Source organism: Herpailurus yagouaroundi, unplaced genomic scaffold (genome assembly GCF_014898765.1).
Source record: "Herpailurus yagouaroundi ecotype Mexico unplaced genomic scaffold, PumYag 182, whole genome shotgun sequence".
Taxonomy (NCBI): domain Eukaryota; kingdom Metazoa; phylum Chordata; class Mammalia; order Carnivora; family Felidae; genus Herpailurus; species Herpailurus yagouaroundi.
The window spans coordinates 19,765,716-19,784,029 of record NW_024412413.1 but is presented as its reverse complement, the minus strand read 5'-3'; the positions used below and the strand labels follow the sequence as shown (position 1 = coordinate 19,784,029).

General features: G+C 40.5%; 1 protein-coding gene across 6 annotated transcripts in view; it reads left to right on the top strand.

The window, feature by feature from the left end:
- DRAM1 (DNA damage regulated autophagy modulator 1) overlaps positions 1-18,314 on the top strand; it is a 71,199-nt gene that overhangs the window by 23,809 nt on the left and 29,076 nt on the right. For 4 of the 6 annotated variants that reach the window (XR_005795349.1, XR_005795348.1, XM_040491078.1 and 1 more), the window contains exons 2-5: positions 2,095-2,162; positions 6,087-6,229; positions 12,407-12,584; positions 16,804-16,862. Coding sequence is in view for 2 of the 6 variants with exons in the window: in XM_040491078.1 (XP_040347012.1) it covers positions 2,095-2,162; positions 6,087-6,229; positions 12,407-12,584; positions 16,804-16,862 (448 nt within the window). In the remaining 4 variants the exon portion in view is untranslated. Of the gene's footprint in view, positions 1-2,094; positions 2,163-6,086; positions 6,230-12,406; positions 12,603-15,695; positions 15,876-16,108; positions 16,218-16,803; positions 16,863-18,314 lie in introns of all 6 variants that reach the window. The other 2 variants (XR_005795351.1, XR_005795350.1) reach the window with 1 other exon arrangement.

Below are 18,314 nucleotides of genomic sequence, written 5' to 3'. Positions count from 1 at the left end.
TTATTATTATTGCCAGTACTGATAGTCATTCATTCATTCAACAAATACATATGGAATAGCTATTTACAAAACACTTTTGATTCTGCCTGTATGGTTTTAAATGTACAAATGAATAAGAATAAAATACCACCTTGAAATTCTGACCTTTCAGATCACATGTCTGCTGTTATGTGGATTGCACATCTGGGCCCTTGACATATGTCTTGGTTTGCTGTCAGTGGACAGATAGTTCCAGAGTCTGGTCAACTTATCTCCTGTTAGGGCTCCTTCTTCCCACCAGCTACCTATCCTCATAAATATCTTCCTCACTCCTCCATTTCCTTGCCTTTCTTCACAAGTAAGCAGTCTTCCCGGCAGGCGGCAGCTTACCTCTCAGGTCTGTGATCGCAAGTACTCTTGCATAATTCACCTGGAAGCTGCCTCTTTAGATCCTGAGGCCAAGGACGGAAGGCTTGATTTCTACATGAGATTTAATCTTTGGGCAAAAGTGCTGCCGGAGGGTATAAGCTGTCTCTGCCTTCTTGCCATTACAGGTTCGGTCCCCTTTTCTTACCCGCTTTGTTGTGCTCAGAGGGACGTCCCACACATGGTGCAGTGTCCTCTGCCTCAGCATTCCTTTGGGGAGAAAAATGGTTATTTAAATGGCAACGTTAGATTCTAAACCCTCCAGATTCCTACAGGTGCAAGTGGCACTGAGATTGAAATCATTAGGAATAGAAGTATTTTTTGTAAGGGGGAGTATTAGCCTCTTTATACTCTCCAAATATTTAGTGTGCACAAAACTTAGATTCCTGCTGCCTTCTGCACACGTGGGCCTCTTGTGGGATTTCTCAAATAATTTGAAGTGTGCCTTTCAACATGATCAGTTTTTCAGTACTTATATTTCAGAGCTGTTTTAAAACACGGAAACACTTACAACTGGTATGAATTGTTTCATGCTGGGAACTCTTGCCATCAGTTTTAAACTGTTGCTTTATGGGAGCAGCTTGACAATGTAAAAATGTAAACTTTGGCATGAATGAATAGAAAACAGAACACGTTCAAATGCTACTTTCCAGATCATTATTTTTTTCCAGCTTATTTAATTGATTAATTGATTGCACCAGAAAAATGTCTTATAAAAACTATTTTTTATTGAAATACTTTATCACAATTAATATATTCTTGATGCCTATTGTTTCCATAAGGTTCTAATAGGTATCAATGATATTGCTCAGCTTTCCACCATTCTGTTTTCAGCAGTGTAAACTCTTGTGGATAAATCAAATTGTTAAAAAAATGTACATGATGTGTTTATGTATAGTTACAATCCAGATAGATTTTTCAAACTTGATTTTAGATTCCTTTTTCCCAAAATAGTCACCTTCAGTTCTTATTGAGAATGAACAGACATCAAGTTTATTGAGAAACATCACTACCGTTGACTTTAAATATTTTCTAGCTTTAAAAAAAAATATATTTATATATTTTTGAGAGAGAGGGGGATAGGGGCAGAGAGAGGATTCAAAGCTGGCTCTGTGCTGATAAGAGATAGCTCAATGCAGGGCTCGAACTCATGAACTGCAAGATCATGACCTGAGCTGAAGCTGGATGCTTAACCAACTGAGCCATGCAGGTGCCCCAGTATTTCCTAGTTTTTTATGATCGGAAAAAATTACTTAAAAAAAATTTTTTTACCGTTTTTATTTATTATTGAGAGACAGAGAGAGACAGAGCATGAGCAGGGGAGAGGCAGAGAGAGGAAGAAACACAGAATCCAAAGCAGGCTCCAGGCTCGGAGCTGTCAGCACAGAGCCCGATGTGGGGCTCGAACTCACAAACCACGAGATCATGACCTGAGCCAAAGTCGGACGCTTGACCAACTGAGCCACCCAGGCGCCCCATGATGGGAAAAAATTAAATGTAATCTCTCAAGGTAGAAAAATGAGTTTTAGATTTTTCAGAGTCAAAATGAGAATACTTTAGAGCAAAATTAGACCAAGTCTTTGGAATTCAAAGTGGCTGAACACCCAGAAGAAACACCCTATAAAACCTGCCAATTACATGGTCTGAACAGAATTCCTTTTTAATAATTCAGAAATTTCTCTTTGTCAGTGATACAGGAACAACACCTCCAGAAAGTGGTATTTTTGGATTTATGATAAACTTCTCTGCATTTCTTGGTAAGTATGCAATAATTCTTATGAAAAATTCACAGTCTCAAGTGAAGTAAAATGTGTCATTTACAGTTTGTATATAATTTTTTGTTATTTTTTTAGCAGACTTAATTTTTTAGAACAATTTTAGATTCACAGCAAAACTGAGCAAAAGGTAGGGATTTCTCATATATGCCTTGCCTCCCACCCTGTGGCCTCCCCCACTGTGACCATCCCTGAAAAGAGTTGTACGTTGGTTACAATTGATGAACCTACATTGACACATCATTATCCCCCAAAGTCCATAGTTTACATTAGGGTTCTCTCTTGGTGTGTATAATTTTTTTTAAAGTACAAGCTTTGCAACTAGAATTTTGTTCTACTTTGAGAAACTTAAAATGACTGGAAAGTTATTTATGGCCTCATTTATAGAACTATTCTTCACTTCATCTAGTAATGTGCCACAGGATTTTGAAATGAATTTTAAATATAATTTGTTTATAAATTTGTGATTTGTATCCCACGCATTTGTGAAAGCCAAAGCACCTAGTGTACAAGTTAATGTTTCTCAGAGTGGGTACTGAAAGCCACTTACCTGAAGATCATCTGGGATGCCAGTTAGAATGCATGTTCCCAGGGAAAAATGCAGATCTACTCAGTCAGAACCTGTGGGAGTGGGCTGAAGAATCAGCATGGTGGTCAAGCACTCTAGGGGACTTGGATATTTACTATAGCTTGGGAACCCCTGACAAAGGTGTTGTCTGACTCGTAAGAGAAAAGGAAAAAAGGTGAAACAGACAACACTTTGTCTCCATCTCAGGTTTGATTGTTCCTTTCAGTTCCTCAAATGCAACTGAGAATAGGATACAATGCATTTGATAGATAGATACAGTTGATAGGATACAAGCCTCTCATGAACCAATCAATATAATGACTAAAAAACTTAGTCTACTATGGGGAAATCTGGGTGTATAGATGTAAGATGGGGGGCTCTTTCTCCTAGTCCTTTCATAAGCCCTTACCTTCTGGAACAATTAGGTGTTTGTCAGGGGCCTATCACGTAACCAATACTTTCTACCCTCCTCTACTGGTGCAGGGTGGGAAAGGGCAGAGGCACGGGGGAACCCTAGTGACTTGGCATTTTTGGAATTTGTTCATCTTACTTGGTAGAAAGTTTCATGTGTCATTGATTTGTGGTGTTCTCATCCCGAGGTTTTGGAGGTGAGTGAGGGGAGTGTAGAAATAGGAGTCAATCAATCTCAGTGTCCTTTTATGCCATCCTTGCCTAGAGTCCAGATTTAGAAGATGGAGAGATTATTTCATCACTGGCAAGCAATAAATATGGCCTTTTGCTTCTAGACAAGGCAGAATCTGTCATGAACATCTTCGCTTACAATAGTCTATGATAAATGATGAGCTTTTAGCCTGCTTTTTAAATTTCAGCAAAAAAAAAAAAAAAAAAAGACCATCACACCATGTCAGTACGTTGAAATCTACTTTGTTCTTCTTTTTTTTTTTAATTTTTTTTTTCAACGTTTATTTATTTTTGGGACAGAGAGAGACAGAGCATGAACGGGGGAGGGGCAGAGAGAGAGGGAGACACAGAATCGGAAACAGGCTCCAGGCTCTGAGCCATCAGCCCAGAGCCTGACGCGGGGCTCGAACTCCCGGACCGCGAGATCGTGACCTGGCTGAAGTCGGACGCTTAACCGACTGCGCCACCCAGGCGCCCCTCTACTTTGTTCTTTTAACACATGCATGATACCCTTCTCATGGGTATATTATAGCTTATATAATCCGTCCCCTCTTGTTAAGCATTTAGGCTATTTCTGACTTTGCAATTTACAATGCTCAAGTGAATATTCTTTTTAATACATCTTTGCATATTGATGTAAGATCTTCTATAAGGTAAATTTGTTGAGTAAAAGTTATTACGGATCTAAAATTTTGATAGCTGTCCATGTATTCAACATTCATTTAATAAGTGCCTACTATGTGGTAGGCTCTGTGCTTATGCTTAGTGCTAGGGCCCCAGCAGCAGAAAGACAAGGACCCTGCTGTTATGGAACTCATGTATAGTAAAGTTTATTTATTTTGAGAGAGACAGAGATAGCACGAGTGTGGGGAGGGGGGTGGTCAGAGAGAGAGAGAGAGAGAGAGAGAATCCCAAGCAGGCTCAGCACTGCCAGCCCAGAGCCCCACAAGGGCTTGAACCCATGAAGCTGGGAGACCATGACTTGAGCTAAAACCAAGAGCCAGACGCCTGCCCAAGCCCAACTGACTGAGCCACTCAGGTGCTCCAGAGATTATATGTTATTGTGACATTAATCTCCATAACAATAAGTGGTATTTGATTAATTGGTAAGGTCTTTGGAAAAACATACCCTTTGTACCATCCTCACACCATTCACAAGAACCAGTGGCAATGAAAGAACTAGCCATGAAAAGCAACACTGTAAGATAATTAAGTTATAGGAAAATCCTTTAAAACCTGAGGATGGAAATGCTTTAAGCTTACACAAAACCCAGAAGCTAAACAGGAAAGAATTGATAGATTTAGTAGATAAGAAATTAAAACTTCTAAAAAAAATTAAAACTTCTAACTGATGAAGGATACCAAACAAACCAACCAACCAACAAACAAAAACCGAAAACAAAATTAAAGACAGACCAGAAGAAAACCTGTAATATTTATAGCAGACAGTAGACTAATGTCTACTACTAATGTTTGAAAAGCAACTGCAGGGGCGCCTGGGTGGCTCAGTTGGCTGAGTGTCCGACTCTTGATTTTGGTTCAGGTCATGACCTCACAGTTCCTGGGATCAAGCCCCACGTCAGGATCTGCACTGACAGCATGGTGCTTGCTTGGGATTCTCTCTCTCTCTCTCTCTGTCTCAGTAAACATTTTTTTAAAAAGCAACTACAAATTAAAAATGAAGGGGCGCCTGGGTGGCTCAATCGGTTGAGTGTCCGACTTTGGCTCAGGTCCTGATCTTGTGGTCTGAGAGTTCGAGCCCCGCATCGGGCTCTATGCTGACAGCTCAGAGCCTGGAGCCTGCTTCGGATTCTGTGTCTCCCTCTCTCTCTGCCCCTCTCCCACTCATGCTCTGTCTCTTTCTCTCTCAGTCAAAAATAAATAAAACATTAAAAAAATTTTTTTTAAATGAATAGACAAACTCAAGAGAAAAATAAAAGAAGTTTAAATGCAATTTTCAGAAAAAGAAATGCAGATGACTGGTAGACATACTGAAAGTTGCTCAATCTCACTAATGATCAGAGGGATGCAGTTTAAACCAACAGGTTGCTGATTCTCATTCATTAGGTTGGTAGCAATTAAAAAGCCATTAAAAGGACTTGTAAAATTGCTTTCAAACTCTGCTGTGAGAGTATAAACGCTGCCATACAGTCTTGGGGCAATTTGCAGATACTTCTTGGCATTTCAGTTGTGCACGGTTTTTGTTCCGGTAATATTGTTTCTAGGAATTCATCTTTCAGAAACACTGAAAGCATGCCAAATACTTGTGTACCAGGCTGTTCACTGAGCATTCCTTGTAACAGGAGAAACAGAGAGACAATGTAGAAGTCGAACGTTAAGAGAATGATGAAATAAATATATACCGTGATGAGACCCCTAAAAATGTGGAAGTAGACTTACTTGTACTGACATGGTAAGATCTCCGTGGTGACTTATCTCAAGTGAAAAAGAGTAAGTCACAGAATATGTGCACAGTAGCATTTATTTGAAAAAGATAACAGGCAAGTTTGTGTGTGATGATACACACAGTGGGGAGAGTGAGTTGGGGTGAGGAAGGACAGGGTGGGTGAGTGGGAGACTATGGCAGTTGGGAAACTGAAATACAGGTTTTAAAAACACAAGGCAAAACTTTCCCTGTGTTTTTCGTTCTAAAAGGTCAAATAATAAAAATTCACCAAAGTGCCCTTCTTTTTCAGGTGCAGCCACAATGTACACAAGATACAAAATAGTAGAGAAGCAAAATCAAACCAGCTATTTCAGCACGCCTGTTTTTAACCTGGTGTCGCTAGTTCTTGGATTGGTGGGATGTATTGGAATGGGCATTGTAGCCAATTTCCAGGTGTGTCCTGAAGTTTTTTTTTCTGTTCTTGGGGATGATGGAATATGCGTGTGTCTGGAGTAGAGAAGCAGGAACACAAGGGGCATGCTTGTGCCAGGAGAGTTCTCAAATAGTTGATGAGTTTGTAAAAGGGGGGATAGTTTGCTTCTTAGAAACACATCTTTATCATTTGAAAGTCAGTCCTGCCTGGTGCTTGGGAGAGGGTGGGGTTCACGTTTGCACACCTATGAGAGAGCGTGTTTCACACGATGTTCCGGACTCTGCATTGCCCCATGTTACTAACATGATCTGATGGGTGGGGAGAGTGACTTCAGTCACTGTAATAGTTTCATAAAGAGTGTGAAAGTGGGGCGCCTGGGTGGCGCAGTCGGTTGGGTGTCCGACTTCAGCCAGGTCACGATCTCGCGGTCCGGGAGTTCGAGCCCCGCGTCGGGCTCTGGGCTGATGGCTCAGAGCCTGGAGCCTGTTTCCGATTCTGTGTCTCCCTCTCTCTCTGCACCTCCCCCGTTCATGCTCTGTGTCTCTCTGTCCCAAAAATAAATAAACGTTGAAAAAAAAAATTAAAAAAAAAAAAAAAAAAGAGTGTGAAAGTATTTGTGTATATGAGTGTGTGTGTGTGTGTGTGTGTGTGTGTGTGTGTGTGTATTTACCAGTTCACAGAGCAGCTCCTGATCTCTTCCCTTTGCAGGTGAGGGTATAGGTACATGAAGGTGAAATCATATGCTCAGGGTTACTCAGCTCACTCATTATGGAGCCAAAACATGGAGCAAATGAACTTATATGGTGACTTCTGTGGAGTCTGCTTGATAGATTCCTACTGTGTTGAGTGTTTGAAAAAAACCCTACTTGCTTTGTTCTAACTTGTAGATACCTGTTCATCCCAAGGTCTCTTTCAGGAAGGCATGTGAGCTATTTGTCCAAGGAGACAGTATTTAATATTTTTAAAAAATGTGTTGTATTTCAAATTCGTACTAGTTATAATAGTATCGTGTCCTAGGGTTATTGTAAAGGGTCCCATGAGATGTTGCAGAGTAACCAGCAGGCCATACGTGGCAGCCCCTGGCCATCATTAGAGGCTAACACCGAGGTGGTCCTGTTCCCCCTGCCCCTGTTGTTTCTTTGTGGTGGCACAAAAGAAGTTACTCCAGGAAGACTTGCTTCTGCCCAGGAGGACTCCTTTAACTTTTTTCCCACCAGAAGTGGGCTGATCTTGTGTGGTGCTGATATTCACAAAAAGGTGTCAACCTTGGCTGCCAGCCAGCTGCTAAAGTACACGTCCGTGCCCAGAAGCTGCAGTACAGGGCCGTTGCACCTGCTATGGGTCTGCGAGGGTAATAACCTCGGGCCTCCACCTGTACCATCTGCTTCCCATCCATTTGCTAATGCCCCCTCCTGCATGAAGTCAGACCATTGTCAGAGAGTCCTCTGTCTCACCTGCACCACATGGCCTCATAAATCACTTTCTTTGCACTACACATGGGGAATGCCATCTGTCGATCAGGGGACAGAATAAAGTGCTCCAGGAAAGTTGGTGCTGTGTTGTGAAGGTTGAGGTGGCAAACACCCTTCCTTATATTGCATAGTGTCTCCAGGACACCCTGTGGGGCAGGGATGGTCTCCCAAGCCTCAGGGCTGACGAGTTTTCATTTTTGGACATTATAAATCCATTTTTGGACATATTTGTTGTTTCCGTATTAACACTGAAAGGTCGGTAGAAAGGTGAGAGGCAGGTTTGTAGCCTCCCCAGAGCAAGTGTAGAGGGCTTCATTGAAGGAATTGTGTGAATACATTTGCTTCTGGCTCCATTTACTTTGCTACCCCTCTTGTCCCTTTATGGCGAAATAAGACAAGTGCTGCTATACATGATTGCAGGTGACATTGGTCACATGGTGGAGACTCTTGCTTTATATTTTATGCTTGTGTGCGTTTGGTTTTTCACAACAATTTTTTTTTTTAATTTTTTAAGTTTATTTATTTTGAGAGAGACAGAGACAGCGTGAGCAGGGAGGGCAGAGAGAGGGAGAGAGAATACCAAGCAGGTTCTATGCCCCCAGGGCATAGCCCCACATGGGACCCAAACTCACAAAACCATGAGATCATGACCTGAGCTGAAACCAAGAGTCAGACGCTTAACCACCTGAGCCACTCAGGTGCCCCTTTTCATGACGACATTTATTGAAAATTTCCTATGTGATAGAATTTATGAAAACATCCAGTACTCCTATCATGCTAGTAATGACCTCAGAATACAGGTAGTAGTTTTCCTCATTTGCCAGTGGAGAAATGGAGGCCCAGAGGAGTTAATACTTGCCCAGGATTGTCTGAGCACCGAAAGGCAGAAGTGCACTTTGAATTGAAGCAGTCTGTCTTAGAGCCTGTGGGAAAGAGTTAACTCCATTGCCAGAATGGGTAAATCATGTACACAAGCATGTACACAATTCACATCCCTAACACCAGAAAGCATGATGGGAAGCAAAATTAAAATGGGGGGTGAAGGGAAGATTTGGAATGATATAATCGTTAGTAGATTGTTGGATATGAATTATTCGGTGGGGAATAGTAGGCACTAGATGATATCCTATCGCTTTATTCTCCAAATAACTCATGGTATAAGCACCATAGGCATCAAGCTTTAAACCAGAAAGGCAGACTTTAGAAAGAAAACTTAGATGTCAGATAATTGAACCTGTGGTTCTCTTTAGGGTTTCTATGAAGTGATTACATCTTCACAAAAACCAGAAATAGAATCTTAAACTTTCCTGAGAGCAGAGTGTTTGCCTTCTCATTGTTCCCATAAATATATCTTTACAACTTCCGTGTTTTATATCCTGTAATTCATTTTCGGCATGCCAACCTGAACTGTTCCTTCCAGAGGAATTGGAGGTGTGCGGGCAGGAGAGCACTGGCTATCTCTGGGGGATTTGCTTGCGTAGGAGTAAATTGTATTCGCCAGAAGTTCCCAGAGCTCTCTGTCCTGAGCTGGTAGGCAGAATGGCAACTTTTTGGTGTGTCCTCACCAATCTCTCTCAATGCTTTACTTTCCTTCCAGAAATTTCCTTTTTGGAAAAGTTGTTTTCCAAGGTTTAATCCTTTCAACTTTCTAGTTTTCTCTAGTTTTACTATCTTTTATTGTTTTAAATATTTATTTATTGTAAATGTTAACTCATTTTTTGAGAGAGAGACAGAGCGTGAGTAAGGGAGGGGCAGAGAGAGAGGGAGACACAGAATCCAAAGCAGGCTCCAGACTCTGAGCTGTCAGCACAGAGCTTGACATGGGGCTCGAACTCACGAACTGTGAGATGATGACCTGAGCCGAAGTCAGACACTTAACCAACTGAGCCACCCAGGCGCACCTCTATTTTTTACTTTCTTAAATTAATAAGAGAGTTTCAAAAAAGAGGTCCAAAAAGGGTGCTGGGTTTTTATTTTAGCCTCCTACCACAATTCATGCCTCATCTGAGAATCATTGCGGTTCTAAAAGACCTTTGATGTGAGAGTGTGTACTCCACAGTGGAAAAAGCACATCCCACATACGACCCCTGCAGAGTCAAGCACCTTTTGACCCAGTAATGTCAGGGTTAATGTGGGGGTTTGTGAGGGCCCATGAAGTTTGCAGATTAAGATCCTAAAGGATGTGTTGAATTGGCCAGGGTTTAAGAAGCGAATTCCCTGATAGTGTAATTGGAGGAAACAGAGTATTTAAGTTCAGGATGTTGATTTACTTAGCAAAAAAGAAAGTAGACAGTGGAAAGCATCAGGATTCTCAGAAGATTATTCCTTAAAAGGACTCATTAGCAGTGGACATCTTGCCTTTTGTTTTCCCTTGTCCTAATGTGCCTAACATTCAAGGTGGGAGGAGAGGATCTGTTTGTCTTCATTCTTTTATTATTATTATATTTTGGTTTAATATTGTTTTTTCCCCAGATTTACTGAGGTATTATTGACATATAACCTTGTATTAGTCTAAGGTGTATAACATAGTGATTTGGTATATGTATATATTGCAAAATGATCACTATAAGTTCATCAACATACATTGCCTCACATAGTTACAATTTTTTTCTTGTGATGACAACTCTTAAGATTTACTCTCTTAGCAAAAAAAAAAAAAAAAAAATTTACTCTCTTAGCAACTTTCGAATATACAGTACAGCACTGTTAACTATGCTTACCATGCTGTACATGACATCCTCAGGCCTTATATCTGGAATTTTCTATGTTTTGACCCCCTTTTCCCCACCTCCCCCCCCCCCCCCACCTCTGGCAACCATCAATCTGTTTTCTGTATCAAAGAGTTCAGTTTTTAACTTTTTTAAGATTCCACATATAAGTGAGATCACACAATATTCGTCTTTCTCTGTCTGACTTATTTCACTTAGCATAATACCCTCAGTATCCATCCATGTTGTCATAAATGGCAATACTTCTTTCTTTTTTATGGCTTAATAGTAATTGGTGTGTGTGTATCACATTTTAATTATCCATTCATCCATTGAGGGACACTTAAGTTGTTTCTATGTTTCGCCTATTGTAAATAGTGCTGCTATGAACATGAGCATGCAGTTATCTATTCAAGAGAGTGATTTCATTTTCTTTGAATTATTGTTATTTTTCATTGTAGTAAAATAATTGGCCATCTAAACCATTTTTAAGTGTACAGTTGAGTGATTTTTTTTAAATTCTTGAAGTACTTAAATGTCTACAAATTTTTTAAAGGGCATAGAATGTATTTTATTTTCTATATATAACTTTCATAAATCTGTATGCCATGTTAGGTATCCTAGGAATACAAAATCCATACCTAATAAATGAGTAAATGTTGCAAAATGTCAGTGCAGCCATATTTTATTATAACATAAATCAAGTTGTGGATTTTCCCCTATATTCCTAGGTTTGATACCAGGAAATAAATTTCCCTGGCAAATAAATTTGAAAGTGGTTTTTCTTTCTTTTTTTTCCTTAAAAAAAAAATTTTTTTTTAATGTTTGTTTTTGAGACAGAGCATGAGCAAGGGGAGGGATAGAAAGAGAGGGAGACACAGAATCTGAAGCAGGCTCCAGGCTCTGAGCTGTCAGCACAGAGCCCGACGTGGGGCTTGAACTCACAAACTGCGAGATCATGACCTGAGCCGAAGTCAGACGCTTAACTAACTGAGCCACCCAGGCACCCCTGGTTTTTCTTTTTTTAATCTTCTTTTCCCATGTGGAGAATAAAGATTTGATATCAGTTTCTTTTTGAACAGATGAAGAACACCGTGGTTCTGGGGAAGCCTGGGTGACCCAGGTCAAAGAAAAGTCTGGGAGGGACAGGGTATGGACAGTGGGGCCAGCAGGAGTCTGGGGTCCAAACCAGGCCCTCTTGGACAATACTTTCACTTCCCCTTTGCAAAGCTCACATCTTCAAGTTCAACCAGAGACTCTGTTGTTCAATCCAATATCATAGTTATACCATAATTGTGCCCGTTGCACAATTAAAGGGAGCCTAAAGTGAGCTCCTTGAATGGTCTATCATGAGCATGTTCGGGATCAATACCAGACTCTTTGCCTAGATTGGATGTAAGGGTGCCTTCTGGTTGAATTGGCTGGTTAGAGGATGTAGGGGTAGGGCCTTGACTTGAACCTACCTTGGCATGGCAAGGGCAGTGTCTTTACTTAGATTTGCATGTGCATGTGGGGAGAGACAAAGAGACTATTGGGGAGCAGGGAGCCTGAAAACCCGAAGCCACCCTTGGTACCTTCACGGAACCAGTTGCATGCTGTTAAATGAAATTCATCATATAATTTTCACTGCAAACCTGCAAGGCAGAAATTATTATGCCTATTTTACAGATACAGAGACTGAGGTTATAAACTAACGTCACAGAACCCGGTGGCAGAGTTGAAATTTTTTTTATCCGGTTCTGCCAGACTCCAGAGCCCACCATATTCAACTCTCCCCCCTCGAAGGCAGATATCACTTTGTCCCTGTCCAGCATGCCCACGTTTGCTGTGGAACAACTAAGGGCATTTACTGCAGGGTCTGGAAGGCTTTTCTCTTGGTAGTCTTCTGCAGGCAGTCGCATTTTCCAAGGAGTGGTGGGTGCATCTTTGGCTTTGAGTGGACCAGCGTGGGTGGGTGCGTGGGCCTACTGCACGCGGACTCACGTGGAGTAACACCTGTTTGTGACTCTCTCTCCAGGAGTTAGCTGTCCCCCTGGTCCATGACGGCGGTGCCCTTTTGGCTTTTGTCTGTGGTGTGGTCTACACACTCCTGCAGTCCGTCATCTCTTACAAATCGTGTCCCCAGTGGAACAGCCTCTCCACGTGCCACATGCGGATGGCCATCTCTGCCGTTTCCTGCGCAGCTGTGGTCCCCAGTATCCTTTTGCACATTTGTCAGTGTCTTCGAAAGCTTAACCCTTCTCCCTCGCCCCCAAAAAAGTATGAAAAAAAAGGAAAAATTAACAGCCCCGTTTCCACATGCTTCAGAAGAACAACTGGCGGAAAAGTGTAAATCATTAAGAAAATATTTCCACATTGTGTTGTTATTTCAAAAGAATCTTTGTGGGGAATGGTGTGCAGGGAGAATGGAAACATGTCCAAACACTTTAGTCTGTTTCCTTTCCTCCCAACAGGGAAAATTTCATAAGCCATGTGAAGATATTTATTTTTCTTTGTAGTGCTTGGTCAAAGACACCAAATATTGATATTGTACTTAAAGTAATAGCCCTGTGAAGTCCCAAGGGGCTGTACTCTGCCCTCACCCTGCACGTAGGTGATTCATTAGATGGTCTGACTTACTCATCCACGTTAAGAGGTTTTAGAAAGCTCTCTATCATTTATTTCTAAATCACTCGAAATACATTTAGCCTTCTCTTGTTATCACTGATGCCAGTTTCAAAATGAAATCTCATTCCATTTTCGTATTCCACAATGTGAAAAGAAAATCTGAATTTTTATGTGTATGCATTCTGATTTAGAGGGAATGAGAGCTTGATCTTTCTCTCTTTCTTTCTAGAGCTATTTAACAGAAAAAAAAAAAAGCTGTGTCTTTAAGAGGTGGAAAATTCCCCATCTTTCAAAATACCGTCTGTAGTCCTATCAGAGAAAACTGCAGAGGCATCAAGAAAATGTTGCTTCCTGTCAGATTGTAGAAAAATAGAAAACCATTTAATTAGCGGAAACTTTGTTAGTCTGGATTGAGTTGTATAAAGTGGGCAAGCTTGAGTAAAAATGCACCATGTGCTTCTAAATATTAAGCTCTGTGATTCTCCTTTAAACTAGAAGCTATACAAAATGTACAGTCTAAGTATGATTTGGGGTTTCGTTTTGTTTTTTTCATCTTAGGGAAGGAAATTTTTGATTACAAAATTTCTAAGTACAGAGGAAGCAAATCCTAGTGTTGAGAAATTTAAACAAAATGCAGACCCTTGTTCCAGAGATGGTTCCTTCTTGATTCTTTGTTCTATTTATGGATTGAAGACACTCATGTTTGTCTTCAAATATAACTACTTTTAGCTTGTGTTAGTTGTAAAGTATATAGAAGTGTTTGTAGTGTTAAAACCAAAGTTCCTTCCTTGCTTCCAACTTTGGAGACACATCTCTAGATGGTAAAATTAGAGAGAATTTTAGCAGAATAAGGCTTTCAGCCATCAGAGTTTCACACACAAATAGTTCCCATTTTTAGGCAGCTCCAATGAGCCATGCCAAGGGACAGCTTTCCCACAGAAACAGATCATGTCCCTGTATTAAATTAACTTGAATGAATTCATCCATATGAAGAGTTCTTTTGTCTTAAACATTAGCAAGGTATTTATATTTCTTTACAAAGATTTCAAAGCATCTTTGAAATGCCCTTGTCTCTCCTTACTACAGTATTTCTGTGAAACACCATCATTTGACTACTGAAGAAACTGAAACAGAGAGTGAGGCTGGTCACTAGGATCTTGCTTCTAAGCCCTTCCTGGGAGACTATCCATCTTGCACCTGGCTTCTAAAGCTTTCAAAACCTTCACAAAATCACTAACAGCATAAAGCCCAGGTTCCTTTTCTTGAGACCCATAATTTGAGACCTCATTTTACATTGTTTCTTCTGGACTTGCCTGCTTTCTGTTCTCAGCTTTCACCCGTTCTCTTCTACCTGGATGGATTATCTTCCTCCACCTTGTTTTCTAGAGCCTAGCTGTCCAGTATGGTAGCCACTAGCTACATGAGGCTACTGAGCACTTGAAATGTGGCTGGTCCACATGGAGATGTGCAGTAAGTGTAAAAACCACAGTGATTTCAAAGATTTAAGAAGAAAGAAAAGGAGAATATAAAATACGTCACATTACTTCTTTATATTATTGCATGTTGAAATGATACCATTTTTGATATATTGAGTTAGGTAAGATATATTATTAAAATTAATTTCATTTGGTTTTATTTATGTATTAAGATTTATTTTTATTTATTTTTTAATTTTTTTATTTTGGGGAGAGTGCATGCTCAAGTCGGGGAGGGGCAGGGGGAGAGAATAGGAGAATCTTTTTTTTTTAACTTCATTTTTTATTTTTTAAAATTTACATCCAAATTACTTAGCATATAGTGAAGCAATGATTTCAGGAGTATATTCCCTAATTCCCCTTACCCATTTAGCCCATCCTCCCCTCCCACAACCCCTCCACTAACCCTCTTTTTGTTCCCCATATTTAAGAGTCTCTTATGTTTTGTTCCCCTCCCTGTTTTTATATTATTTTTGTTTCCTTTCCCTTATGTTCATCTGTTTTGTTTCTTAAAGTCCTCATATGAGTGAAGTCATATGATTTTTGTCTTTCTCTGACTGACTAATTTCACTTAGCATAATACCCTCCAGTTCCATCCACATAGTTGCAAATGGCAAGATTTCATTCTTTTTGATTGCCGAGTAATACTCCATTGTATATATATATATATACCACATTTTCTTTATCCGAGAATGGGAGAATCTTAAGCAGGTTCCACACTCAGCACGGAATCCAACGTGGGGTTCAATCCCATGATCCTGGGATTATGACCTGAGCCAAAATCAAGAGTCGGATGTTGGACTCCAGCCACCCAGAGGCCCAGAGCCACCCAGACGCCCCTAAGATTTTATTTTTAAGTAATCTCTACACCCAACAGGGGGCTTGATCTCACAACCCCGAGATCAAGAGTCACATGCTCTACTGACTGAGCCAGCCAGACACCCCCTCATTTGGTTCTTTTTAGGTTTTTTGTTGTTGTTGTTTGTTTGTTTGTTTGTTTGTTTGTTTTTTACTGTGGCTACTATAGTAGAATATTTTAAATTACGCATGTGGCTGGCATTAATTTCTGGGGTGACGCTGCTCTAGAGAGCTCCTCAAGCCTCAACTCAGATTAGGCTCAACTCAGTGAAGCCTTTCCTGACCCCTCACACCCGATTCCACTCTGAACTCATTGTTTTCCCTCTGAGTCATCACTGTGCCCTGTTCTTTTCTGTCTTAATGCAGCACATTCCCTGGGCTTCGTCCGACAAGGCTGCGATGTTTCCAAGAGCTGACACCAAGTCTGTTTTTCCAGAGTTTTCTCTATCTCCCCCTTCCTCCCCACCAGCATGGTACCTGATGCACAGAAGATAGGACTCAAGAACAAAGAATTAAGAGACTTTTAAACTATTAGAAACAGATATGGTAATGACATGATCAGAGAATCTTCTATGCTTTCTACTCCTTTTATTTTGAGAAACCGAGAAGTGTTAAGAATTGCAAAATATTGGGGGGTGGGGAGGGCAGGGAGAGGAGATGCTGACTCTTTATTCAGAGGAAGTTCTAAACTTGGCATTGACTCTAAGCTTTGAATTCGTCTGTTTGCAAAAGCATTTTAAGAGCATCTCATTCTCTAGCCTTCTCTTTTGCCTTCTAAGCTCCATCAGAATGGCTGTCCCCGCCTTTGTGCAGACAGTCAACGGAGGCTCTGGCCTCAGTCCTGGGCACTGTTTGACTGGCCTCTCAGGGTATCTCCTAAGGTCAGAGGTAGGACATGATCTCTTTGATTTGTACACCCTTTGGGCCAGGAAGGAAGGGCTCTGCTTATACCTGATTACTTGATGGGAAAAGTCTGTTTTTTAAAGACAGGAGTTTGAATCTTTACCTTGTTTTTGTAGACGAATCTTGGTAGTTTGTGGTGCTTTTGTACCTTGAAATGTTAATCTTTCCTTAAAGCTGTTGTCTTGAAAATAGTATTTTAGGGAAAGAGTATTTTTATTCAATACTTTTATTTAGGGAAAGTAGTATTTTAGGGGAAGAGTATTCAAAAAGAACGTATCTGGATGGCTGTGTCAGTCATTTTGACAAAATTTAAAAAGCAGAGTAGGGCATAATGTAGCCACAAATTAAAATTTTACTATACGTAACTGAAAAGGTATTGCTAAGGAATGACTGTATTTCCATCACAGTCTAATTTAAGGGTTGAGATTATAAGAAGCTGATATAACTGGTTTGATTACAGAAATGTTGGTATTAATATTTTGACCCTGTGTGATGATTATTAGCAGAATAGTCTTAACATTCAAAGACCTGGCTTTTTTCTGGACTTTCCTTAACAATCTCCTTTTTTTAGTGATCGCCTGTGCTTCACTAATTTCTATAACCAAGCTGGAATGGAATCCAAAAGAAAAGGTAAAATTTAACTCAGTATGATGGTTGAACGTGGTTCCTGGGATTATTTTCAAAGTTTTGAATTCCTAATTGAATTTCCTAATCAAAAGAGGTAGGGTAGGGGGGTCAGTAGGAATTAAGGTGTATGGAGGGCAGAGGAAGCGGAGAATGTTAAGCAGAAAGGATGAGATCAGCTCCAGCATGGAGGGTAGTTTGTTTCAGGATGCGTGGAAAATAAATGTGGTCAGGGCTATATTTGCAGGAGGGGAGTTAACGCAAAGTTTTTGAATAGGCAAGTACGTGGAAAGAAGATTGGCAGGGAGATATTAGTCAGAAGCAACCCTGGGATGAATGGATGAGGAGAGAGCCCGGAGTTAAGGTGGCAGGAAGAAGGCAGTTCTCTAGCTTTCAACTCAAGATTCGCCTAGGGGACTCAGCAGCACTCATTGTCAGGGAAATGAAAATCAAAACCACAAGGAGATGTCACCTCGTTCTGACACCTGTCAGAATGGCTAAAATAAAAAACACACGAAACAAATGTTAAGGAGGATGTGAAAAGAAAGGGACCCTCATGCACTGTTGGTGGGAATGCAAACTGGTGCAGCCACTGTGGAAAGCAGGATGGAGGTTCCTCAAAAAGTTAAAAATAGAAGCACCATATGATCCAGTAATCATGCTACTGGGTATTTACCCAAAAAATACAAAAATTCTAATTCAAAAGGATAGATGCACCCCTATGTTTACTACATTATTTACAATAGCTAAATTATGGAAGTGGTCCAAATACCCGTTGATAAATAAATGGATAAAGAAGATGTGGAATATATACACAATGAGATATTACTCAGCCATGAAAAGAATGAAATCTTGCTATTTACAACAACATGGATGGAGCCAGAGAGTATATACTAAGTGAAATAAGTCAGAGAAAGACAAATACCATATGATTTCCCTCATATGTGGCATTTAAAAAACAAAAGAGCAAAGGGAAAAAGAGAGAGAGAGACAAGCCAAGAAACAGACTTTTAACTATAGAGGATAAACAGATGATTAGCAGAGGGGAGGTGGGTAGAGGAATGGATGAAATAGGTGAAGGGGATTAAGAGTACACTAATCATGATGAGCACTGAATAATATATGGAAATGTTGAGCCATTATATTGTACACCTGAGATTAATATAACACTATATGTTAACCATACAGAAATGAAAATTTAAAACTTTTAAAAATGGAATGAAAAAAGGGGCATCTGGGTGGCTCACTCAATTGGTTAAGCATCTGACTCTTGATTTCAGCTGACCGTTGTGAGATCAAGCCCCGCGTAGGGCTCTATGCTGACAGGTCTGGAGTCTGCTTGGGATTCTCTTTTCCTCTCTCTCCGCCCCTCTCCTGCTCATGTGCATGCACGCGCACATACACACACACACTCTCTCTCTGTCTCCCTCTCTCTCTCAAAATAAATAAATAAACTAA